This window comes from Scyliorhinus canicula, chromosome 16, assembly GCF_902713615.1.
Source record: "Scyliorhinus canicula chromosome 16, sScyCan1.1, whole genome shotgun sequence".
Taxonomy (NCBI): domain Eukaryota; kingdom Metazoa; phylum Chordata; class Chondrichthyes; order Carcharhiniformes; family Scyliorhinidae; genus Scyliorhinus; species Scyliorhinus canicula.
The window spans coordinates 59,416,042-59,442,882 of record NC_052161.1 but is presented as its reverse complement, the minus strand read 5'-3'; the positions used below and the strand labels follow the sequence as shown (position 1 = coordinate 59,442,882).

At 52.8% G+C, this 26,841-nt stretch overlaps 1 protein-coding gene across 3 annotated transcripts in view; it reads right to left on the bottom strand.

The window, feature by feature from the left end:
- Positions 1-26,841, bottom strand: part of LOC119950680 (monocarboxylate transporter 12-like) — a 144,678-nt gene that overhangs the window by 43,176 nt on the left and 74,661 nt on the right. For all 3 annotated transcript variants that reach the window (XM_038773321.1, XM_038773320.1, XM_038773319.1), the window contains exon 2: positions 20,822-21,080. In XM_038773321.1, coding sequence (XP_038629249.1) covers positions 20,822-20,931 — 110 coding nt within the window. In that variant the 5' untranslated portion in view covers positions 20,932-21,080. The remainder of the gene's footprint in view (positions 1-20,821; positions 21,081-26,841) is intronic.

The following is a 26,841-nucleotide window of genomic DNA, read 5'->3' as shown; positions in this document are numbered from 1 at the left end:
TCTGCCATTGATTTGCCCACTCACTCAACCTGTCCAGATCATGCTGTTGGATCTCTGCATCCTTGTCACAGTTCATCCTCCCACCCATCTTGGTATCATCTGCAAACTTTGAGGTGTTACATTTTGTTCCCTTGTCCAAATCATTAATATACATTATGAATAGCTGGTGTCCCAGCACCGATCCCAGTGGCACCCCATTAGTTATTGCCTACCAATTTGAAAAGGACCCGTTACTTCCTACTCTTTGTTTCCTTTCAGCCAAGCAGTTTTCTATCCACCTCAATACACTTCCCCCAATCGCTGGTTTAGCTCACAGGGCTAATCGCTGGCTTTTAAAGCAGACCAAGCAGGCCAGCAGCACGGTTCGATTCCCGTACCAGCCTCCCCGGACAGGTGCCGGAATGTGGCGACTAGGGGCTTTTCACAGTAACTTCATTGAAGCCTACTCGTGACAATAAGCGATTTTCATTTCATTTCAATCCCATGGGCTTTAATCTTGCACAATAATCTCTTATGTGGGTCTTTGTCAAACGCTTTTTGAAAATCGAAATATACCACAACAGTGGGCTCCCCCTTGTCAACTCTACTAGTTACATCTTCAAAGAATTCCAATAGATCTGTAAAGCATTATTTCCCCTTCATAAATCCATGCTGACTCTGACTGATCCCGGCACTGCTTTCTAAATGCTCCTCTATAAAGTCATTGATAATGGATTCAAGAATTTTCCCCACTACTGATGTTAGGCTCACTGATCTATAATTCCATTTTCTCTCTACCTCCCTTTTTGAATATTGAAGTGAAATTAGCTACCCTCCAATCAGCAGGGACTGCTCCGGAGTCTATAGAATCCTGGAAGATGACCACCAATGCATCCACTATTTCCAGAGCTACTTCCTTAAGCACTCTGAAATGTAGATTCTCAAGCCCTGGGGATTTATCAGCCTTCAATCCCATTAATTTCCCCAGCATCATTTCTCTACTAATACTGATCTCCCTCAATTCCTCCCTTTCACTAAAACTTTCATTCTCCAACATTTCTGGGCCGGGATTCTCCCGTACCCGGCGGGGCGGGGGGTCCCGGCCTAGCGGAGTGGCGCCAACCACTCCGGCGTCGGGCCTCCCCAAAGGTGCGGAATTCTCCGCACCTTTGGGGGCTAGGCCCGCACCGGAGTGGTTGGCGCCACGCCGACTGGCGCCAAAACCAGCGACAACGGCCTTTGACGCCCGCCAGCTGGCGTCGGAGCTGGCCGAAAGGCCTTCGCCGGTTCGCGCATGCGCCGGTGCGTCAGCTGCTGCTGAAGTCACCACCGGCGCATGCGCGGTAGGGGGGTTCTCTTCCACCTCCGCCATGGTGGAGGCTGTGGCGGCGGTGGAAGAAAAAAGTGCCCCCACGGCACTGGCCTGCCCGCCGATCGGTGGGCCCCGATCGTGGGCCTGGCCACCGTGGTGGCCCCCCCTAGGGTCCGATCGCCCCACGCTCCCCCCCCCCCCCCGGGACCCCGGGGGCCCGCTCACGCCGCCACCAGAGGTGGTTGAAACCATGGCGGCGGGATTGGCCTCTCAGCGGCGGGACTTCGGCCCATTGCGGGCCAGAGAATCGCCGCGGGGGGCTCGCCAATCGGCGGGGCGTGATTCCCATGCCCGCCAATTCCCGGGTGGCGGAGAATTCCGGCCACGGCGGGGTTTTCGCCGGCCCCGGGCGATTCTCCGACCCTGCGGGGGGTCGGAGAATTTCGCCTCTGGTATCTGATTTGTGTCCCCTTTCCTGAAAGCTGAGTGAAAGTATGTATTCAATTGCTCAGCCATTTCTTTACCCTCTATGAAATATTCCCCGTTTCTGTCTGTAGGGGACCTTCACCAATCTCTTTCTCTTCACGTACTCTTAGTGTCAATCTTTATGTTCCCTGCAAGCTTACTTTCATACTGTGGGCAGGATTCTCCGAAAATCGGCGCGATGGCCGGGACCCGGCGCCAAAAATGGCACGGATCAATCCGCCGTTGGGACCCCCCAAGCGGCGCAAAGTCCCCGGCCCCGAATGGGCTTGCAGTGGCATGACGCTATTCGTGACGGCGTCACCCGCCGTGGACGTGCCGCACGGCGTCACAGCACAAATGATGCGGCCCCTCCCCCCCGAATACCCGCTAAGATGGCCGCCCGCCACGCAGCCCCGAGGATCCAGGAGCGCGACATCGAGGCACTCCTGGACGCAGTAGAGGAGAGAAGGAAGGCTCTGTACCCCGGACATGGCCGCAGGGTCGCCCCACGCCTCAGCCGGTGCCTGTGGAGGGAGGTGGCAGAGGCCGTCAGCGCTGTGGCTGTGACACCGAGGATAGGCATCCAGTTCCACAAGAAGGTGAACAACCTCGTCAGGGCAGCCAGGGTGTGTACCCACCCCCCGATGTGCGGCACATCCCCAGGTGCAATCAACCCTAACGCTAACCCAACCCTAACCCTAATGTGCTACGCACCTCTGCCAATATACGCACAACCGCTGGCATGCATTCATATGCCTGTCTAACACTGTTGCCCTTTACCCCTGCCACCCACCCACCCGCCCCCCCACAGGAGAAGCGTGCACACAACAACAGGGAGCGTGAGACGACTGGAGGGGGCCCAGCTGATGAGAGACCACTCTCCGTCCATCAGGAAAGGGCCCTGGAACTGGCAGGTGGACCTGAGGCCCGGGAGGTTGCCGATGCAGAGGTTGGGGGCCCGGCAGCAAGTGAGCCACTCACGGCCCTTCCCCGTCCCCCATATCCCCCTGCCCCATATCCCCCTACCCCCATATCCCCTCTCCCCATATCCCCCTCGCCCATATCCCCCCTCCCCATATCCCTCTCCTCATATCCCCCTCCCCATATCCCCTCTCCCCATATCACCCCTCCCCCATATCCTACCTTCCCCATATCCCCTCTCCCCATATCCCCCTCCCACATATCCCCCTCCCCCATATCCTCCCTCCCCATATCCCCTTCCCCATATACCCCCTCCCCCATATCCCCTTCCCCATATCCCCTCTCCCCATATCTCCCCTCCCCCATAATCCCCCTCCTCCATATCCCTCTTCCCCCATATCCCCCTCCCCATATTCCCCCTCCCCATATCCCCTCTCCCCATATCCCTCCCCATATCCCCCTTCTCCCATATCCCCCATATCCCCCTCCCCATATTCCCCATCCCCTATAACCCCCCGCCCCCATATCCCCCTCACCATATCCCTCCTCCCCATATCCCCCATATCTCCCCTCCCCCATATCCCCTCTCCCCATATCCCCCCTCCCCCATATCCCCCTCCCCATATCCCCTCTCCCCATATCCCCGCTCCTCCATATCCCTCTTCCCCATATCCCCCCTCCCATATTCCCCTCCCCCATATCCCCATCCTCCATATCCCCTCTCCCCCATATCCACCATATCCCCTCCCCATATCCCCCTCCTCCATATCCCTCTTCCCCCATATCCCCCCTCCCCATATTCCCCCTCCCCCACATCCCCCTCCCCACATCCCCTCCCCATATCCCCTCTCCTCCATATCCCCTCTCCCCATATCCACCATATCCCCCTCCCCCCCATATCCCCTTCCCCATATACCCCCACCCCCATATCCCCTTCCCCATATCCCCTCTCCCCATATCTCCCCTCCCCATAATCCCCCTCCTCCATATCCCTCTTCACCCATATCCCCCTCCCCATATTCCCCCTCCCCCATATCCCCCTCCCCATATCCCCTCTCTTCATATCTCCCTCCCCAATATCCCCCTCCCCCTTATCCCCCGATCACCGCCCGCATGTCTAACCATGCTGCTGTATTGTGTATTGCAGGACCAAACGTCGAGGCACCCGTCCCCGTGGATGGCGACCGCCCCTCTGGCATGCGACGCCCGCAGGACGCCCCAGGGCGGCCACGAGAGAGGGAGGACCTGAGGCCCGGGAGGTTGCCGATGCAGAGGTTGGGGGCCCACCAGCAAGTGAGCCATCCACGGCCCTTCCCCCTCCCCATATCCCCCTCCCCCATATCCCCCTTCCCCCATATCCTCTCCCCATATCCCCCCTCACCCAAATCCCCCTCCCCATATCCTCTCTCCCCATATCCCCTCTCCCCATAACCTACCGTCCCATATCCCCTCTCCCCATATCCCCCACATCACCCCTCCCCATATCCTACCTTCCCCATATCCCCCATATCCCCTCTCCCCATATCCCCCCTCCCCATATCCTCCCTCCCCCATGTCCCCATATCCTCTCCCCATATCCCCTTCTCCATATATCCCCTCCCCATATCTCCTTCCCCATATCCCCCTCCCCATATTCCCCCTCCCCCATATCGCCCTCCCCATATCCCCTCCTCCATATCCCCTCTCCCCATATCCACCATATCCCCTCCCCATATCCCCCCCTCCTCCATATCCCTCTTCCCCCATATCCCCCCTCCCCATTTTCCCCCTCCCCCATATCCCCCTCCCCATATCCCCCTCCCCCACATCCCCTCCCATATCCCCCTCCCCATATTCCCCCTCCCCCATATCCCCCTCCCCATATCCCCCTTCTCCCATATCCCCCTCCCCATATTCCCCTCCCCTATAACCCCCCACCCCCATATCTCCCACATACCCCCTCCCCCATATCCCTCCTCCCCATATCCCCCTCCCCATATCCCCCCTCCCCCATATCCCTCCTCCCATTATCCCCCACATCCCCCCTCCCCCATATCCCTCCTCCCCATATCCCCATATCCCCCCTCCCCATATCCCCCCTCCCCCATATCCCCCCCTCCCCCTTATCCCCTCTCCCCATATCCCCCTCCCAATATCCCCCACCCCCATATCCCCCCTCCCCATATCCCCCGATCTCCGCCCGCGTGTCTAACCATGCTGCTGTATTGTGTATTGCAGGACCAAACGTCGAGGCACCCATCCCCGTGGATGGCGACCGCCCCTCTGGCATGCGACGCCCATAGGACGCCCCAGGGCGGCCACGAGAGAGGGAGAGACCCGGCCCCTCTGGCATGCGATGCCCGCAGGATGCCCGGGGCGGCTACGAGAGAGGGAGATACCCGGAGCAACAGGGAGACTATATCCCCCGTCTCGTGCGGGTGCAGCGACGCAGGCGCGTGACACTCAGCGACAAGTGACAACCCCCGCCGCAGCCGGGCCAGGACACCACTACCCAGGACAACACTACCCAGGACAGCCCTACCCAGGACACCACTACCCAGGACAACACTACCCAGGACAGCCCTACCCAGGACACCCCTCCCCAGGACAGCCCTACCCAGGACAGCCCTACCCAGGACAGCCCTACCCAGGACACCACTACCCAGGACACCACTACCCAGGACACCCCTACCCAGGACACCACTACCCAGGACACCCCTACCCAGGACAGCCCTACCCAGGACAACACTACCCAGGATAGCCCTACCCAGGACAGCCTTACCCAGGACAGCCCTACCCAGGATAGCCCTACCCAGGACAGCCCTACCCAGGACACCACTACCCAGGACAGCCCTACCCTGGACAGCCTAACCCAGGACAGCCCTACCCAGGATAGCCCTACCCAGGACAGCCCTACCCAGGACACCACTACCCAGGACAGCCCTACCCAGGCCAGCCCTACCCAGGACAACACTACCCAGGACAGCCCTACCCAGGACACCACTACCCAATACAACACTACCCAGGACAGCCCTACCCAGGACAGCCCTACCCAGGACTACCCAGGACACCACTACCCAGGACAGCCCTACCCAGGACACCCCTCCCCAGGACAGCCCTACCCAGGACAGCCCTACCCAGGACACCACTACCCAGGACACCACTACCCAGGACACCCCTACCCAGGACACCACTACCCAGGACACCCCTACCCAGGACAGCCCTACCCAGGACAACACTACCCAGGATAGCCCTACCCAGGACAGCCCTACCCAGGCCAGCCCTACTCAGGACACCACTACCCAGGACAACACTACCCAGGACAGCCCTACCCAGGACAGCCCTTCCCAGGACAGCCCTACCAAGGATAGCCCTACCCAGGACACCACTACCCAGGACAACACTACCCAGGACAGCCCTACCCAGGACACCACTACCCAGGACAGCCCTACCCAGGACAGCCCTACCCAGGACAGCCCTACCCAGGACAGCCCTACCCAGGACAACCCTACCCAGGACAACACTACCCAGGACACCCCTACCCAGGACACCCCAACCCAGGACAGCCCTACCCAGGACAACACTACCCAGGACACCCCTACCCAGGACAGCCCTACCCAGGACAGCCTAACCCAGGACAGCCCTACCCAGGACAGCCCTCCCCAGGACACCCCTACCCAGGACACCACTACCCAGGACACCACTACCCAGGACAGCCCTACCCAGGACAGCCCTACCCAGGACAGCCACCCAGGACACCACTACCCAGGATACCACTACCCAGGACAGCCCTACCCAGGACAGCCCTACCCAGGACAGCCCTACCCAGGACAACACTACCCAGGACACCCCTACCCAGGACACCCCAACCCAGGACAGCCCTACCCAGGACAACACTACCCAGGACACCCCTACCCAGGACACCCCTCCCCAGGACAGCCCTACCCAGGACACCCCTCCCCAGGACACCACTACCCAGGATAGCCCTACCCAGGGCAGCCCTACCCAGACAGCCCTCCCCAGGACACCCCTCCCCAGGACAGCCCTACCCAGGACACCCCTCCCCAGGACAGCCCTACCCAGGACACCCCTCCCCAGGACAGCCCTACCCAGGATAGCCCTCCCCAGGACACCCCTCCCCAGGACACCCCTCCCCAGGACAGCCCTACCCAGGACACCCCTCCCCAGGACACCACTACCCAGGCCAGCCCTACTCAGGACAACACTACCCAGGACAGCCCTACCCATGACACCACTACCCAATACAACACTACCCAGGACAGCCCTACCCAGGACAGCCCTACGCAGGACTACCCAGGACACCACTACCCAGGACAGCCCTACCCAGGACACCCCTCCCCAGGACAGCCCTACCCAGGACAGCCCTACCCAGGGCACCCCAACCCAGGACAGCCCTCCCCAGGACAGCCCTACCCAGGCCAGCCCTCCCCAGGACACCACTACCCAGGACAGCCCTACCCAGGACACCATTACCCAGGACACCGACACACATGACACAGAAATACAGGAGACTGACACACAGTGGACGGGTGGAGACGAGGCACCACCCTAGAGTACGATGGACTCTGAGTCGGACAATGCTCACGACACAACGCCACTGCTGTCTCCAACACCCTCCACCATCGCCGAGACACTCACCTCGGTTGGGCACTTTAGTGATGAAGCTTCTGGTACACTCACTGGTGCGCACAACACAGCCGTACCGGTGCAGCAGGTGGAGGTAGGAGCAGCAGAGGGGCCGGGAGGGTCGGAGGGCACCCTGGCGCAAGCGAACAGCTGCCGTCCAGACGGGTCCCGGGTTCCTGGAGTTACCACACCCACCCATAGACCTGATGCAGCCACTAAACCTGGGACGAAGGAAGAGGATGATGGCTGGCCTGCAGCAGCTGCAAACTCAGATGGAGGAGTCCATCCGCGTCCAGGAGCTGGGAGTGGTGCCGGTCATGCATGCCATCCAGACCGAAACCGCACGGGTGCCGTCCACGGTGGAGGCAATGGGTGCGACGGTGTCAGACATGGGGAGCAGGATGCGAGGCCTATGATGTTCCCCTGAGGGCGGCATGTGTGGCCCAGGACTTGGCTTCCCTCTCACAGGAGGCCATGAGCCAGAGCCAGCAGAAGATGAAAGAGGCGCTCAATGCCATGGCGCAGTCCTAGCAGGCAATGGCCCAGTCTCGCCAGGCCATGGCCCAGTCTCTGCAGGCTATGGCCCAGTCTCTGCAGGCCATGGCCCAGTCTCAGCAGGCCATGGCCCAGTCCCAGCAGGCAATGACCCAGTCTCTGCAGGCCATGGCCCAGTCCCAGCAGGCAATGACCCAGTCTCTGCAGGCCATGGCCCAGTCTCTGCAGGCCATGGCCCAGTCTCAGCAGGCCATGGCCCAGTCCCAGCAGGCAATGGCCCAGTCCCTGCAGGCCATGGCGCAGTCCCAGCAGGCCATGGCCCAGTCTCAGCAGGCCATGGCCCAGTCTCAGCAGGCCATGGCGCAGTCCCAGCAGGCCGTGGCCCAGTCCCAGCAGGCCGTGGCCCAGTCCCAGCAGGCAATGGCCCAGTCTCTGCAGGCCATGGCCCAGTCTCTGCAGGCCATGGCCCAGTCTCAGCAGGCCATGGCGCAGTCCCAGCAGGCAATGGCCCAGTCTCTGCAGGCCATGGCCCAGTCTCAGCAGGCCATGGCGCAGTCCCAGCAGGCCATGGTGCAGTCCCAGCAGGCCATCGATGAAGGCATCGGCACCATTGCCCATGTGCTAGTCGGCGTCGCACGGTCACAAACAGGGGTGGCCACCTCCCTGAGCTCCATGGCTGCAAACCCACAGAGCCTTGTCGATACCAGCCCGGCCTCCAGGACTGGCAGGACCAGGTGTCGGGGGGGCGCGGATGGCCGGTCCATTCACACCCCTGACCCATGTAGAGGCCCGGGCGCCATCAGGTAGCCCGAGGGAGGAGGAGGTGCTGGGGCCCGTCCCGGGTCCCCTGTAGGGGAGGTCCCGGAACACCGCAGCACCTCGGGCTACCTCTCCCTCTTCCATCCCAGGTGCATCTGGTGGGTAACGGGCAGGACAGGCTGGCAGCTCGCCATCGCCCGAGCCGCAGCCTGGCCCATCTAGGCCGGGCTGCCCCAGGAAACGGACGCCAAAGGGATCCCGAGTCAGAGGGCAGGAATCGCAGGAGTCCACCTCCAGTTCTGCTGTACCGTCTGGGGAACCACCCAGGCATAGTCAAAGGGCTCGTGAGGCCAAACAATTAGACACTGAGTAAGTTGGCATGGTTGCAGGGCACAGACGAGTTTTAGGGGCTAGGGCACGTGTATGGACAGTTTGTAATTAAAATCACTTTCACACCTACAGAACCTGCCTTTGTGCTCTGTCCGAAGCATGTGGTGGTGTCATGTACGTTGAGCGCCAGCGTGTGTGTGAGGGGTGGTCTTACATCGGCCCCAGGTGAGTGTGCACCCCCCCCTCCACCTGGGCTGCCCTCGCCATCCGCCTGGGCAGAGGACGGAACTGTGCGCTGCAGTGTCACGGCTGCATGCAGGGATGGTCCAGGTGGTACTGTGGCCATGGGTCAGACATTGTCCAACGATGTGGAGCCAGGAGCTCATCGCAGAGCGGGTCGTCATCATCCTCCATGGCCTGGAATAGACACGCTTCCACTGCGACCGTGTGAGCCCGGCTCGTCGTGCCGCAGGTGGATGTGCAATGGAGGGGTGGTGTGCATGCGGGTGGGGTGGGTGTGGTTGGTGGGTGGGTAGGGGGGTGAGGGTGTTGGTGCTGAGTGGGTGGGGGAGGTGAGGGTGTTGGTGCTGGGTGGGTGAGGGGGGGTGAGGGTGGTCGGATGTTTCCATGGTGTGTGGTATGTGGCCATACTCGCCGATTCCCATGCCCTCCAGTCAGTGAACCGGGCTGCTATCAACCTGTCCCGTGCCCGCTGGCACAGCCGGTAACGGTGGGCAGCCACCCGCCCATGTCCAGCCCGTCTGCCCTGACTATTGCCCCCATCTCCCTCATCTGGGGAGGTCTGCACCTCTTCCTCCTGCTCCTCCTCTCCCCCATCCTCTGCCTGCGGCACATCACCCCTCTGCTGGGCTATACAACATGACCACGATGATGCGGCCAACCCTATCTGGCGGGTACTGGAGGCCCCCCCCCCAGAGATGTCCTGGCACCTGAAACGCATCTTCAGCAGCCCAAAGCCCCTCTCCATCACACCCCTTGTCGCTGCATGGGCATCATTGTAGCGATTATCCGCGTCACTCTGTGGCCTCCGTATAGGCGTCATCAGCCGCCACCGCAACGGGTAACCCCTGTCGCCCAGCAACCAGCCCCTCAGCCAGGGGTGGCGTCCCTTGAACATGCCGGGGATGTAAGACTGCGACAACACGTATGAATCATGAACACCGCCCGGGTACTGGGCGCAGACGTGCAGGATTATCATGGGGTGGTCGCAGACCACCTGGATGTTCATGGAATACGTGCCCTTCCTATTGGTGAACAGGGCCCTGATGTCTGCGGGAGGCCGCACAACGACGTACATCCCATAGATCTCTCCATGGACCATGGGAAAACCGGCCACGGCAGAGAAGCCCACAGCCTGGGCTACCTGGCCTGCCCGGCCCACAGGGAACCGGATGTAGCGGTCTGCAATTACATAAAGGGCGTCTGTCACTGCCCGGATGCACCGGTGCACCGATGTCTGCGAGATGCCGGACAGGTCCCCACTCGGTGCCTGGAATGACCCCATGGCATAAATGTTCAGGGCCACAGTAACCTTGATGGACACGGGGAGAGGGTGTCCTCCCCCAGTGCCACACGGTGCCAGGTGTGCCAGCAGATGGCAGATGTGTGCCATGGTTTCGGAGCTCATCCGGAGTCTCATCCTGCATTCCCGGTCCGTGAGGTCCTGGTATGGCGAACGGGCCCGGTACACAGAGGGCCTCCTCCGGCGTCTCTGTCGCCGTGGCGCCACAACGTCCTCCTCCCTCTCCTCGTGCTCCTGCTCCTCTTTGTGCTCCCCCTCCTCCTCCTGTCGGGCGGCTGGCCCTCCAACCTGGGCGCCTGCTGCCTACCTGCCCCTCTGCGGCACGCTCCTCTGCGGCTGCCTGCGCCGCCTCTCTGTCACGCTCCTCCTCCTCCAGGGCAACATGTAGAATAGCGGCTGCTGCCACGGTGGCCAACATCGCTGGCTGATCAGAAAACATGATGGCCTGTGGCGAGGGGGCAACAACAACGTCATAATTGCCCGAACCCCCCCCTCTACCAGAGTCAGGTGCCATGGCTGCATGGGCGCGACTGTTGTAGGATGGCCCTTGACCAGGCGGATGACCTCCCTTGCCCTCGCCCCCCCCACCGGCACTCACCCCCCCTCCCAGCAGTCACCCCCCGCCACTCACACTTCCCTCCCTTCCCCGGCACTCACCGCCCCCCCCCCCCCCCCCCCCCCCGGGCACTCACCCACCCTTCCCCGACACTCGCACTTCCCCCCCTTCCCCGGCACTCACCCGCCCCCCCCCCTCGGCACTCACCCACCCTTCCCCGGCACTCGCACTCTCCCCCCCTCCCCGGCACTCACCCGCCCCCCCCCCCCTCGGCACTCACCCACCCTTCCCCGGCACTCTTCCCCCCTCCCCGGCACTCACCCCCCTCCCTGGCACTCGCTCTCTCCCCCCCCTCCCCGGCATTCACCCCCCTCCCCACCACTCACCCCCCCCCCTCCCCGGCACTCACCCCCCTCCCCGGCACTCACCCCCCTCCCCGGCACTCACCCCCTCCCCGGCACTCACACTCTCCAACCCTCCCCGGCACTCACCCCCCCTCCCTGGCACTCGCTCTCTCCCCCCCTCCCAGGCATTCACCCCCCCTCCCTGTGGGGGGGGGGGGGGGGAGGGGGCCTCCTTCACCGGGAGGGGGGGCCTCCGAAGGGGTCTGGCCCGCGATTGGGCCCCACCGATTGGCGGGCTTACACACTGACTGATGTCATGGTTTGTTTATTCTATATCTGTCTGGTACCCTCGCCGGTGTTGGGCGAGGTCTGTACACCATTTTGGTGGTAAAACCACACCGGGAATGTTGCAGCATGGTTGCTATGAAGATCCATTTTGTGGCCATCATCTATTAACTGTCCGATAGTGCAGATGTTGGCAGTGCTCGGACAGGGCAGTGTCAGAGCCACAGGGAGAGTAGAAACAGGAAACAGCAGCATTCTCCAGCCCAGAGGGTTGTGGAAATATCACCCCGAATATATTGAAGGCTGAGTTGGGGAATCGTTTGGTGCCTCAAGGAGTCGAAGGATATCAAACAGAGGCGGCAGAAGAGGATTCTGGGATACGTTAACTCAGTTACCTCGACTGTGCTGTGGGTATCCGAAGAACTCCTCCAGTGTCAAACAGGAGGAAGGTCATCATCCAGCAGAGGCGGCAGAAGTCAACTCAGTTACCGTGATATCACAGCTAGCAGGTAAGTGATTGGCTGGTGACTGATAAGTAGTTTTAATTTTTTATTTTTATTTTCTATTTTCTTTTATTCTATCTTGGCTTTGTTGTAAAGTTAACTTAAAAGTTAAGCCATGGTATGAGACCCTAGACCCGTGTCATGCTCCTCCTGTGAAATGTGGGAATTCAAGGACACTTCCGGTGTCACTGACTCCTTCGCATGCAGGAAGTGCGTCCGATTGTAGCTCTGAAGATGCAGGTAAAGTCACTTCAGAGCATCCGCGATGCTGAGGAAATCATGGATAACCCGTTCAGTATGTTGGTCACACCACAAATAAAAATTACTTCGGAAGATAGAGAATGGGTGACCACCAGCCACAGGTAGAGTAGGAAGGCAATGCAGGGTCTTCTGCGGTCATCTCCCTACAAAACTGATACACCGTTTTGGATACTGTTGGGGGAGATGGCTCACCAGGGGAAGGCAGCAGCAGCCAGGCTCATGGTATCCTGGCTGGCTCTGCTGCACAGGAGGGCAGGAAAAGAGGGCAGAGCTATAGTGACAGGGGATTCAATTGTAAGGGGAATAGTTAGGCGTGTCTGCGGCTGCAAACAAGACTCCAGGATGGCGTGTTGTCTCCCGGGTACAAGGGTCAAAGATGTCTCGGTGTGGCTGCAGGACATTCTGGAGGGGGAGGGTGAACAGCCAGCTGTCGTAGTACATATAGGCATCAACAATATAGGTATAAAATGGGATGAGGTCCTACAAGCTGAATTTAGGGAGTTAGGGATAAACTAAAAAGCAGGACCTCAAAGGTAGTAATCTCAGGATTGCTACCAGTGCCATGTGCTAGTCAGAGTAGGTATGGCAGGATAACTAAGGTGAATCTGTGGCTTGCGGGATAGTGCAAGAGGGAAGGATTCAAATTCCTGGGACATTGGAACTGGTTCTGGGGGAAGGTGGGACCAGTACAAACCGGATGGTCTACACCTGGGCAAGTCAAGAACCAATATCCTACTGGGAGTGTTTGCAAGTGCTGTTGGGGAGGATTTTAACTAATATGGCAGGGGGGTGGGAATCAATGCAGGAAGTCGGAGGGAAGTATGGTGGGGACAGAAACAAAAGGCAGTAAAGGGAAAAGTGGAAGGCAAAGAAACCAAAGGCAAAAATGAAAAAGGGCCACATTACATCGTAATTCTAAAAGGGCAATAAATGCCAAAAAAAAACAAGCCCGAAGGCTCTGTGTCTCAATGCGAGGAACATTTGTGATAAGTTTGATTAATTGATTGTGCTGACAATCATTAACGGATCTGATGTAATTGGATCACGGAGACCTGGCTCGAGGGTGACTAAGGATGAGAACTCAACATCCAGGGGTATTCAATACTCAGGAAAGATAGATGGAAAGGAAAGGGAGGTGGGGTATCTTTGCTGGTTAAAGAGAAGATTAACGCAATAGGAAGGAAGAACATTAGCCTGGACGATGTGGAATCTGTACGGGTGAAGCTGCGGAACACCAAAGGGCAAAACGTCAGTGGGAGCTATGTTCAGACACCACATAGTGGTTGTGAGGTTAGGGATGACACCAAACAGGAAATTAGAGATGCATGGTATTAAGGGCACAGCAGTTACTATGGGTGACTTCAATCTGCATACTGATTGGGCTAATCAAACTGGTAGCAATGTGATGGACGAGGATTTCCTGGAATGTATAAGGGATGGTTTTCTCGACCAATATAGAACATTTGAAAGGCATTGCTTGATTAGGGATAGTCAGCACGGATTTGTGAGGGGTAGGTCTTGCCTTACAAGTCTTATTGAATTCTTTGAGGAGGTGACCAAGCATGTGGATGAAGGTAAAGCAGTGGATGTAGTGTACATGGATTTTAGTAAGGCATTTGATAAGGTTCCCCATGGTAGGCTTATGCAGAAAGTAAGGAGGCATGGGATAGTGGGAAATTTGGCCAGTTGGATAACAAACTGGCTAACCGATAGAAGACAGAGAGTTGTGGTGGATGGCAAATATTCAGCCTGGAGCCCAGTTATCAGTGGCGTACCGCAGGGATCAGTTCTGGGTCCTCTGCTGTTTGTGATTTTCATTAACGACTTGGATGAGGGAGTTGAAGGGTAGGTCAGTAAATTTGCAGATGATACGAAGATTGGTGGAGTTGTGGATAGTGAGGAGGGCTGTTGTCGGCTTCAAAGAGACATAGATAGAATGCAGAGCTGGGCTGAGAAGTGGCAGATGGAGTTTAACCCTGACAAGTGTGAGGTTGTCCATTTTGGAAGGACAAATCTGAATGCGGAATACAGGGTTAATGGTAGGGTTCTTGGCAATGTGGAGGAGCAGAGAGATCTTGGGGTCTATGTTCATTGTTCTTTGAAAGTTGCCACTCAAGTGGATAGAGCTGTGAAGAAGGCCTATGGTGTGCTAGCGTTCATTAGCAGAGGGATTGAATTTAAGAGCCGTGAGGTGATGATGCAGCTGTACAAAACCTTGGTCAGGCCACATTTGGAGTACTGTGTGCAGTTCTGGTCACCTCATTTTAGGAAGGATGTGGAAGCTTTGGAAAAGGTGCAGAGGAGATTTACCAGGATGTTACCTGGAATGGAGAGTAGGTCATACGAGGAAAGATTGAGGGTGCTGGGCCTTTTCTCATTGGAACGGAGAAGGATGAGGGGCGACTTGATAGAGGTTTATAAGATGATCAGGGGAATAGATAGAGTAGACAGTCAGAGACTTTTTCCCCGGGTGGAACACACCATTACAAGGGGACATAAATTTAAGATAAATGGTGGAAGATATAGAGGGGATGTCAGAGGTAGGTTCTTTACCCAGAGAGTAGTGGGGGCATGGAATGCACTGCCTGTGGTAGTAGTTGAGTCGGAAAATTTATGGACCTTCAAGCGGCTATTGGATAGGTACTTGGATTAGGGTAGAATAAGGGAGTGTAGGTTAACTTCTTAAGGGCAGCACGGTAGCATTGTGGATAGCACAATTGCTTCACAGCTCCAGGGTCCCAAGTTCGATTTCGACTTGGGTCACTGTCTGTGTGGAGTCTGCACATCCTCCCCGTGACTGCGTGGGTTTCCTCCGGGTACTCCGGTTTCCTCCCACAGTCCAAAGATGTGCAGGTTGGGTGGATTGGCCATGACAAATTGTCCAAAATTCTATGATTAACCTAGGACAAAAGTTCGGCGCAACATCGTGGGCCGAAGGGCCTGTTCTGTGCTGTATTTCTCTATAATCTATAATCTATAATCTATAATTACAGCGCAGTACAGGCCCTTCGGCCCACGATGTTGCGCCGTCCTGTGAAACCCCTCTAAAGTCCCTCTACACTAAAGAACATAGAACAAACATAGGACAATATGTCAACGAACCAATGAGAGAACGGGCTAGACTGCGTATTGTGCAATGAGAAAGGATTAATCAGCAAAGCTGTGGTGTGGATCCTTTAGGGAAGAGTAACCATAATGCAGTAGAATTCTTCATTAAGATGGAGAGTGAAACAGTTATGTCTGAGTCTAGGGTCCTCTACTTAAAGAAAGCTAACTTTGATGGTATGAGTGTGCATTGGCTCGGATAAGCTGGCAAAGGATACTTAAGGGGTTAACGCTAGATAGGGAATGGCTGATACTTAAAGAACACTTGGATGAACTTCAACAATTCTACATGCCTGTCTGGCGCAAGAGTAAGATGGGGAAGGTGGCTCAACCGTGGCTCACCATGGAAATGAGGGCAGTGTTAATGCCATAGAGGAGGCATATAAATTGGCCAGAAAAAGCAGCAAATCTAAGGACAGGGAGAAATTTAAAACTCAGCAGAGGAGGACAAAGGGTTTAATTCAGAAGGGGAAAATAAAATACGAAAGTAAGCTTGCAGAAAACATAAAAGCTGACTGCAGAAGCTTCTACAGATATGTTAAGAGAAAAAGACTGGTGAAGATAAATGTAGGTCCCTTACAGTTAGAATCAGGTGAATTCATAATGGATAACAAAGAGATGGCAGACCAGTTGAACAAATACTTTGGATCTGTCTTCACTAATAATCTTCCGGAAATGCTTGTGGGCAGAGATTCTAGCATGAAGGAGGAACATAAGGAAACTCTAATTAGTCAGGAAATTGTATCGGGGAAATTGATAGGATTAAAACCCAATATGTCCCCAGAACCTGAAGCTGTGCATCCCAAAGTATTTGAGGAAATGGCCCTAGAAATAGAGGATGCATTGGTGATTATTGTCCAACATTCTATAGATTCTGAAAGAGTTCAAATGGATTGGAGGGTAGCTCATGTAACCCCACTTTTTATAAAAGGAGGGAGAGAGAAAAAGAGAAATTATAGATCGGTTAGCCTGACATCGGTGGTGGGGAAAATGCTGGAGTCAATTATTAAGGATGAAATAACTGGGCATTTGGAAAGTGGGGATAGGATCGGTCCAAGTCAGCATGGATTCACTAAAAGGAAATCAATGCTTGACAAATCTTCTGGAATTCTTTGAGACTGTGACCAGTAGAGTGAACAAGGGTGAACCAGTGGCTGTTGGGTGTCAGGACTTTCAAAAGGCTTTTGACAAGATCCCACACAAGAGATTAGTGAGCAAAACTAAAGCTCATGGTATTGGGGGTAATGTATTGATGTGGATAGAGAACTGGTTGGCAGACAGGAAGCAGAGTGTGGGAATAAACAGGTCCTTTTCAGAGTGGCAGTCAGTGACTAGTGGGGTACCTCAGGGTTCAGTGCTGGGACCCCAGCTGTTCACAATATACATTATTGATTTGGACGAAGGAATTGTGTGCAATAATTCCCAATTTGCAGATTACACTGAGCTGGGGGCAGTGTGTGCTGTGAGGAGGATGCAAAGAGACTGCAGGGTAACTTGGACAGGGTGGCTGCATGGGCAAATGCAATATAATGTGGGTAAATGGGAGGTTATCCACTTTGATGGTTAAAACAGGAAGGCAGATTATTATCTGAATGGTGTCAGTTTCGTAAAAGGGGATGTGCAACGAGACCTGGGTGTCATGGTGGGACAGTCGCTGAAGGTTAGCATGCTGGAACAGCAGGCGGTGAGAAAAACTAACGGCATCCACAGCGAGAGGATTTGATTATCGGCGTAGGGATGTTTTCCTGCAGTTATACAGTGCCTTGGTGAGGCCACACCTTGAGTATTGTGTGCAGTTTTGGTCTCCTAGTTTAAGGAAGAACATTCTTGCTATTGAGGGTGTCCAGCGAAGGTTCACCAGACTAATAACAATAATTGCTTATTGTCACAAGTAGGCTTTGATGACGTGACTGTGAAAAAACCTTAATTCCCAGGATGGCAGGACTGACATGTGAAGAAAGACCGGATCAGCTAGGCTTGTACTCTCTGGAGTTTAGAAGGATGAGAGGGCATCTCATAAAAACATATAAAATCCTGATGGGACTGGACAGCCGTGGTGTGGGAAGAATATTTCTGATGTTGGGAATGTCCAGAACTAGAGGCTACAACCTAAGAGTAAGAGTAAGCCATTGAGGAATAAGATGAGGAAGAACTTCTCTCAGAGAGTTGTGAACTTGTGGACTTCTCTACCACAGAAAGCTGTTGGGGCCTGGTCTGTGGATATATTTCATTTCATTTCAAATTAAGAAGGAGGATGTGCTGTAAATTTTGAAAAGCATCAGGATAGATAAGTCCCCTGGGCCTGACGGGATATACCCAAGGTTACTGCGGGAAGCGAGGGAGAGATTGCTGCGCCGTTGGCAATGATCTTTGCGTCCTCACTCTCCACCGGAGTAGTACTGGATGATTGGAGGGAGGCAAATGTTGTTCCCCTGTTCAAGAAAGGAATAGGAAAATCCCTGAGAATTACAGACCCATCAGTCTTACGTCTGTGGCCCTGCAAAGATGGAACACTCTCCCTCGCGGGGAGAGTCCAGACGATCAAAATGAACGTACTGCCCAGGTTCCTCTTCCTGTTTAGATCCATTCCGATCTACATCCCCAAGGCCTTTTTCAAAGTGCTGGACAAACTTATCATGGCGTTCGTATGGGGGGGGGGGGGGGGGGGGGGGGTGCTAGGATCTCAAAGAAGGTCCTACAAAAAACAAAATCCAGGGGGGGGGCTAGCCCTCCCGAATCTACAATTCTACCACTGGGCGGCAACAGCCGAGCGAGTAAGGGGATGGATCCAGGAGCCAGAAGCCGAGTGGGTGCGTGCGGAGGAGGCCTCCTGCATGGGGACCTCCCTCCGGGCCCTCGCCACGGCAGCACTCCCATCCCCACCCAAAAAACACTCCAGCAGCCCAGTGGTGACAGCCACCCTCCAATCCTGGAACCAACTGCGGCAGCAATTTGGCCTGACCAAAATGTCGGACAAGGCTCCCATCTGCAACAACCATAGGTTCACACCAGCACTGACTGACGCCACCTTCAAAAGGTGGAGGCAGGACGGGGGGACACTGACAGTCAGGGACCTATACACGGACGACAGGAGCCCTTGTCCTGTCCGCAGTAAGTTCCTCCCCCGTGCCAAGTTCCCAAACAGCAACCCCTACCCCCATCCCCACATAAACCTTCTGCTCACCCCCCACTGCACTTCCATGAACTAGCCCGCCCAGCTAGCCTGGCAGGCCCCACCATGACACCTACCATCCTGCCCCCCCCCCCCCCCCCCCCCCCCACTGATCATCCCCTCCCCACACCGGACTCAACCATCCTGCTAATGCAAACAAAAACAATCCCTCCCCAAGCCCAATCACAGAGATCAATCCCCCATCCCTTAACAAAGAACAAATACAAACCTGAAGCCGAACAATGGCCCCAAACACAAGTTAAACACAGCGTCAAAGTATCTTCACCCAAGTTCAATGTCCTCCTTCTCCTGCCAGTCCATTGTCTCTGATAAATTCCATCGCCTCCTCCGTCGTCCCGAAGTAGAGTCCCAGCCTTCATAGTCACCCACAAACTTGCTGGGTACAGCATCCCAAACTTCACCCCCTTCTTGCAGAGGGTCGCCTTGGCCTGATTGAAACTCGCTCTCCTCTTGGCCAGCTCTGCACCCAGGTCCTGATATATTCAAAGATCACTGCCCTTCCAGGTGTAGTGCCCAGTCTTCCTTGCTAACCTCAAGATCCGCTCCTTGTCCAGGAAACGGTGCAACCGCACCACCATCGCCATCGGCAGCTCATTCCCCTGGGGCTTCCTCAGTAGTGCCCTCTGCGCTTGATCCACTTCCAGAGGCCGTGCGAATGCCCCCTCTCCCAGCAGCTTCTCCAGCATCCTCCCCACATACGCACTAGCGTCGGCTCCCTCACTTTCCTTCGGCAGACCCACAATCCTAATATTCTGCCTGCGTGACCGGTTCTCCAGGTCTTCGACCTTCGCCTGGATCCACCTCTGCTGATCCCCCATAAGCTCTATCTCCGCTACCATAGAGGCGAGCTGCTCCTCGTGTTCCCCCGCCATCTCCTCCATCTTCTGGATCGCCTGACCCTGAGCCTCCAGCCTCGTCTCCACATGGTCAATCACAGCCTTAATCGAATCCACCGCCCTGGCCAGGTCCTTTAGAGTCTCCTTGCGTTGCTGGGTGAACTTCCCATTCAGGAGCCCACCAGTTGCTCTGTTCACCACTGAGCCGGCAGTGCCGCTCCCTGCCCTCCACCATATCCCCGTGTATCGCAGACACCGCACCAGTACTCTATTCCCCTCTTTTGCGACCGCTTCTGGCCCTCAGCTCCATGCACCAGTGAGTCACTCTCTTCTGCCAGCTTTCCTGCACCATTTTACCTCCTCACATCCACCCGTTAACTGGGGAAAAGGTCTGAAAAAATCGCCACGAGCGGGAGCCACCAAATGTGCGACCACTCATACCATGGCCACCACCAGAAGTGACACAGCATACTTGTTCTTTGGTCTTTTTGACAAGTCAACTTTGGTCATGATGCCCTCCCTGGTCAAATTTTTTCTGAACAATTATACTTAAGGCTCCAACATAATGGCCATTTGACAGAATGACAAGGGAGTGGCCAGTGATCATAAAGACACCAACTTCAGGCGAGAAGGAGAAGCAAAACATTGAAGAGCAAAGAAAAAATAAATCTCATAATAATTCCAATTCAGTGATGACTGTTCCTGATACCTCAATCAGCCAAAATAAGATTTAAAACTAAATTGTGTCATCTGCACTTCAATAAACTGCAGCATTATAAGACCAGACTCCGGTTTTAAAAGATCGCATCATTTTAAAGTAAATGAGTAACCCTAGAGTTAAACAGGTAAAACAGCAATGATATCATAAAATGTCTAACCAATATTTTCAGTGTTCTGGAGCCCAGCACCAAATATTCCAGAACTCCATCACATTCTTAGAATGTCTCCTTTGAATGATTGGGTGACAGCTCCCCATACCATGAACTCAGAATGAACCAGACTACACGGTTCTGTCTGCTTCAATGAGAGAGAAAAAGGCAGATGCTGAGTCAACACATTCAGGAGCGACAGTGGCCAATGCCTCAGAGCACTGAGTATGCTATACTATTCCAGGACTGGGAACAGCGTGCAGACAGGATCAGAGGAAGAATGTTTAAAACGCACATCTAAGGTTCAAACAAATGTCACAAATGCGGTCGTGAATATAAATGTAGGTGAGAGATCAACGTAAAGGCTTCAAAGCTCAAGACAAAGCTGATGCTTAATCTGAGCAAAGTATTATGACCACGAGAGGTTTAACTGACAAACCTGGAAACGGCCCTTGTGCAAACGGTCACTAAGAAGCAGCTGATTACAATCATCCAGCCCCATCCTCCATCTGGGGCTTCCATTAGTGGAACTTTTGAGTGTCGAGGCATCGCAATAGCACCACCGCCTGCTGAGCTCTGCACTGCTCCCCGGTTCAAATAGACTGACAAATTTGTTCTTCAGTCCAGCAGAGGTCAGTTCAGAACGACTGCACATGAAGACCTGGAATGTGTTCTTGTCAATGATTTTCATTAACCATCTGTAAAAAATAAAACGCAACGGATAGGTTGGTCAAAAGTCATACAGGCGTGATTAAAATTGAGGCAAATGTATTGCAATTCTAAAATGTCTGTATTGCTGCAAAAGATTTTAACATGTTACTTTTCAAAAGACCAGATCAAAAGACCTAAGTAAGTGCAGTAATAAAGTAGGAATTTAAAACAGATTGTTTAATCCCTCCATATTTTCTGATTTAATTTTGATACAAATTCAACTCAAGAAAGATCACAAATTTGCAAATGGTCCCTTGCTAGTATCGTATACACAAATTATTCTCTCAATACCTGACCAGACGTTATTCTTTGTAACAAGCTGAAGCAGGCCCAGCATCCAGTAGAGTTAGATACTGTGACTGGAGCTTAAAACGAATAAGGTTTATTCACCCATGGCAATTTGTGTTTAAAAGCAGCAATGAACAAGACAAAATCTGGGATTGGCTTTCCTGCCAACACCTCCTTGCTCACTGCTTTTTTCTCCCCCTAACTATTTCCCTGTGTTTTATCCTTCAAATTGTGGGGCGTTCATAATCAAAGACAAATAATCAGAACACATTTTTTATACAGCTTCTTAAAATTGTACTCCTATCACAGGTGCACAGCTCCCAAAAGCTTATGGCTGACATGTAATCCCTCTCTCACTCTATTACAACTTTGATTCTGGTATTTGCTGAGAATTGTAACTTGTTCCCAAAACAGGAGCAATGGTTCAGTTTGTCAGCCTGAGTTTGAGAGTCAGATTTGGCTTCAGGCAGTGTTTGCATAAGCTTTAGGTTTGTATAAGAAGGAGAAAAATGATCAGGTCAGTACTATACAGTAAAGGTTATTTTTGCAGACAACGTAACAGCGAGACAGGTGCAGTCAAGGTTTCAAGCTCATATGATGAAGTCCTCCAGGAATTTGATGCATACTTCATTGCTCGAACAAATTTGATCATTGAGCAAGCAAAATATAATAAGAGAAAACTAAAACTGGGTGAATGCATTCATTTATAAATTACCTGTACCAGTTGCGGAGAATTGCAACAATGGGGGTCATATAATCATAGAATCCTCATAATGCAGAAGGAGGCTATTTGGCTCATTGAGTCTTCATCGATCCTCTGAAAGAGCATCCTACCTAGGCCCACTTGCCGATCCTATCCCTATAACTCCATCTAACCTGTACATCCCTGGACACTAAGGGGCAATTTTATCATGACCAATCCACCTAACCTGCACATCTTTGTGCTGTGGGAGGAAAGTTAATGTGTCAGAAAAAGGTTTGAAGGTACATTGAAGCAAATGCCCATAGGATCAAGAATAAGTGCACCAACCACCATCTTGAGATGCTCTCAGTGTGGTAGGTAAACCCTGCACAAGCGATAAGAATGTCCAGCAGGGGGAGCAGAGTGTCACAAATGTGGAAAGTTTTTTTTATAAATTTAAAGTACCCCCCAGTTTTTGTTTCCCAATTAAGGAGCAATTTAGTGTGGTCAATCCACCTACCCTGCACAACCTTTGGTTTTGTGGGGGTGAGATTCACGCAGACATGGGGGGAATGTGCAAACTCCACACAGACTGTGACCTGGGGCCGGGATCGAACCGGGTCCTCAGCGCCGTAAGGCAGCAGTGATAACCACTGTGCCACATTGCCGCCCAAATGTGGAAAGTTAGGACACTTTAAAAATGTCTACCAATACAAAAGATGAGTAGCTCACAGGAAGAAAGAGAAAATAACAAGGCCAAATCAAGAAGCGGAAGAGTTACAGAGAAAGCAAATAATCTTCTCTGGGGAAGTTTAACGAATCAGAAAATTATTACTGAGGCGTTAAATTATAGGTTGAACGTCACCCCACAGAATTCAAACTAGATACTGGCGCAGGTGTTTCAGTGATATATGGATGAAATAAAGTGACTTAGAAATACCACGTTAGAGCAATCATCCATCCAGTTGCAACGTCCGGGCAGGACTATATGGAAAGAAATCGGCCAACGTTCAGTGAGATTAAGATACAAGGATGAAGAAATTATTAAACTCCTGTATGTTATACAGAACCAGGAATAATCATTATTGAGCAGAGGCTCATGTTTGTAGTTAAAGCTGAGTTGAGTAGAGGTTGATGAAATGTCTGTCGAGAGGTCTAGTAATGTATTCTGAAAGGAATTTCCATCCCTATTCTCAGGCTTAGGAAAGCTGAAGACAAAGAATCATGGAATCCTATGGGCAGATGCTAAGCCTATATGTCTCTTCAAAGCGAGGAAGGTCCCTGAACCACTCTTAGACAAAGTGATGTTCTTGAATGGTCAGAGTACCTAAGTACAATGGCTCAGTAAGAATCTGTGTGGACTTGACTCAATGAAACAGTGGAGTAGAATATGAGATTTCCCCCTTTGACATCAGTGGATGAAAGTCTCATCAAACTAGCAAAAAGTACCTTCTTCACAAAATTAGATGCTAACAAGGACTTTTCGCAGTTGCTTCTGGACAAAGAATTCAGGTTGCTAACTACTTTTATCACCCCATTTGGTTGTTATTTTTTAACAGGTAACCATTCAGAATTTCTCCGGCACCTGCGACATTCCGAAGAACAATGTCTCAGACCCTGGAAAACATGGAAGGCGTATTATGTCATACGGACTGCATTCAGTACACAGTTCATCAAGGGAAGGGCATGACTGTTGAGCGAAAGAAGACCTCAAAGTTTTTCAAGAAATGGGGTCGACATAAAACAACAAATATGTATTTTCAATGCCTAAGATAAAATTATTCAGGAACTGGGCAGCAGAGCGGCACAGTGGTTAGCACTGCTGCCTCACGACGCCGAGGTCCCAGATTTGATCCCAGCTCTGGGTCACTGTCCGTGTGGAGTTTGCACATTCTCCCCGTGTTTGCGTGGAGCTCACCCCCACAACCCAAAGATATGCAGGGTAGGTGGATTGGCCATGATAAATTGCCCCTTAATTGGAAAAAGTGAATTGGGTACTCTAAATTTATTTTTAATTCTTCAGGAACTTTGTGCAGATTTCATGAATCACTGCCGAGCTGCAAAAGTCCAAGGTCATTCGAGTTTCCACAGCCTAAAAACATCACAAGTTCCTTGGGATTGTCAATCAAATGGGCAAGTTCCAACCAAACTTGGCTTAAATCAATGAACTGTCACTATAGCTTTTGAGACAAAGGTCAACAGTGGTGCTGGAATGTGAACCAGCAAAATAACTCAGACAAGATTGCTAATCTTCTAATTTCACTAGAACGTCTAGCACACTACAATTCAGAGTTTCCAATTATTGGAACAGCGGACTCATTGCCAACAGACTTGAGCACAGTGCTTTCAAAAGTTCAAAAAGATGGGCAAAGAAGAGCAATTTATTACTCTTTAAGGTCTCTCCTGGGTACAGAGAAAAGGTATGCAACTACTGAGAAAGAAGCATTGTGGGATTAAGGTTTAAAGTTGAATCCAACCACAAACCTTTGGTTGCTCTTCTTAACCTAAAGGAAATGGCAAAAGTGCTGCCTAGACTTCAGCGGTTTAGACTGAGATTCATGAGGTACGACTGAGTTATCAATTACATAAAAGGGAAGGACCAGAAAATAGTAGATGTATTATGGTGATCAATGTAGGAATTTTTTATATTGATTGTATTATGTGCCTGTTGCAGTGGCAATATTAAAAGAACTTAGGTTAAGTATCCAAATTATGGGCTGGATTCTCCGCTGACAATAGTGGTGTTCACGTCGTCCAAAAGAACAGATTGGTGCCCACCCCAATGCTCCGGTCACACGCTGTGGGTGGTCTCAAGGTTTGCGCCTCATGCCAGAGGGAGGGTGCAAATGGGTCAAATTGACTCCGTTGCATCCTTTAGGCTGGACACTGGATTCTCCAAACCGCATGATCCCCCAGTCCTCTGGGTCGAGATTCATGCAAGCGGGAATTGCTGCAGGTATTTCCCAGCGTGGCCCTGGTGCGGTGGACCTCACGGTGGGCCAAAGAGGTAACTCTTTAAGGGAGTTGCCCCCAAAGACCATGGGAGGGCACCCCACAATGCAAATCCTGCCCAGCCTCCCCCACTAGATCCCACCCTCACCAGACCCCCACAACAGAGACTCCCAGCAGAGACCTCCAAAAGGAGGCACCCACCAGAGACCCCCATTACTTTAAAACTCCCCCGTGTGTGGAAAGGTGGTGCAGCGGGAAGAACTGCTGTCTCAATGTGTTGATGACCCGGGTTCGATCCCAACCCCAGGTCACTGTCCGTGTGGAGTTTGCATATTCTCCCCGAGTCTGCTTGGGTCTCACCCCACAACCCAAAGATGTGCAGGGTAGGTGGATTGGTCATGCTAAATTGCCCCTTAATTGGAAAGAAATGAATTGGCACTTTAAATGTGTTTTACAAAACTCACCTGTGCAATACACCTGTTGGCTCAGGCCAAGGAAGCAGCACCTGTAAATTCTTAAAAAGTAAAAACCTCATCTCTTGGATTTAAATCCCCTCAGACCTTTGATCTACAAGGCTTTCTTCACATCAATGGGAATTGGTTTTACACAGCCAGCTGTCTAGATTGTTTAATTCTGTTTCCCTTCATGCTTGAATGGATCTCAAGGACCCAGCTGTGAAACTAACCGTAATGTTTATAAACATCTAGCTATGATTGACAGCTCTTGAATGACATCAGAAGCAGTTAAGTGCTTTCTGCAGAAAAATGGAAGTGAGTTTGAAAGCAGTGATATTTTCACTGTCTCTGTCTGGTTTCCAGGCAGAGGTAGCCATAATAGGGGGTCTCTGACAGGGGTCTCTGTAATGGGGGTGTCACTGGTGGAGGGTTGGGTTTCCATTGTACTGGGGTAAACCATAAAATATCCGCGGTGGAGGTGCGGAGCAGAATTGCATTGTTGGGGGGGGGGGGGGCAGCTGCCGGATCTCCCTATCGGACTGCCCACTCAAAATGACGGCCTAATAGTGGGATTTGCGAGGGAATCCTTTGCAATCCCCGCCGTGCATAAATTTGCAGGGCAAGTGATAGTGAATCGTCTCTAGATTCTCACTCCCAGCGTGAGCACAAATCAGAGGCGATGACAATGTCCCCCAAACGGAGAATTCAGCTCTATATGTCTGATAAAGCTGTGGTTAATGGGTTAACTGCTAGCCAGGCTGCGATGTCACTCATGGAAGGGGCTGGGTCTGTTTTAATTTCATTTTTCAGTCCTGCCCTGTGTCTGTTTTTAGTTTCATTTTAGTGTTCTTCTCTGGGTTCTGAGGAAAGGAGATGTGTTTCTCAGGCTGACTTTTAACAGCTTCTCTCCAAGGGCTTTGTGACTAAATCTGTGACGAAATAGCCACTAAAGTATTAACTTTATTAGTAAGTGGCACTTGACCTGCAAGTGGATTTTGCTCAATCAAAACTTCAGGAGTAGATGGGAAAGTAAACTCAAAGACCCTTCTTCATTTTTTAAAGAGCTGTTTAACTGTTAATTTTTTCCTCAGATGTGAATACAGATAATCCTGTGTCAATCATAAAGTTTGTTTTAATTTTTAAAATCCTTATTTGTCAGTGGCATCACCTCCTGGGGGTAAAGGATCCTTTCCTCACAGTCTAAAAATTGAACAAGTGTTGGACTTTCTCATCCGGTTTCCTGACGTAAATTGTTGTCTGGTCCAGTGGAGGGAGTCAAACTGGAAGTCTTAAATTTCATTGAGGAAGTGGAAGCATAACTTTGCTCATTACGGAACCCCTATCAACCACGGAAACGAGATTACAAGAAGA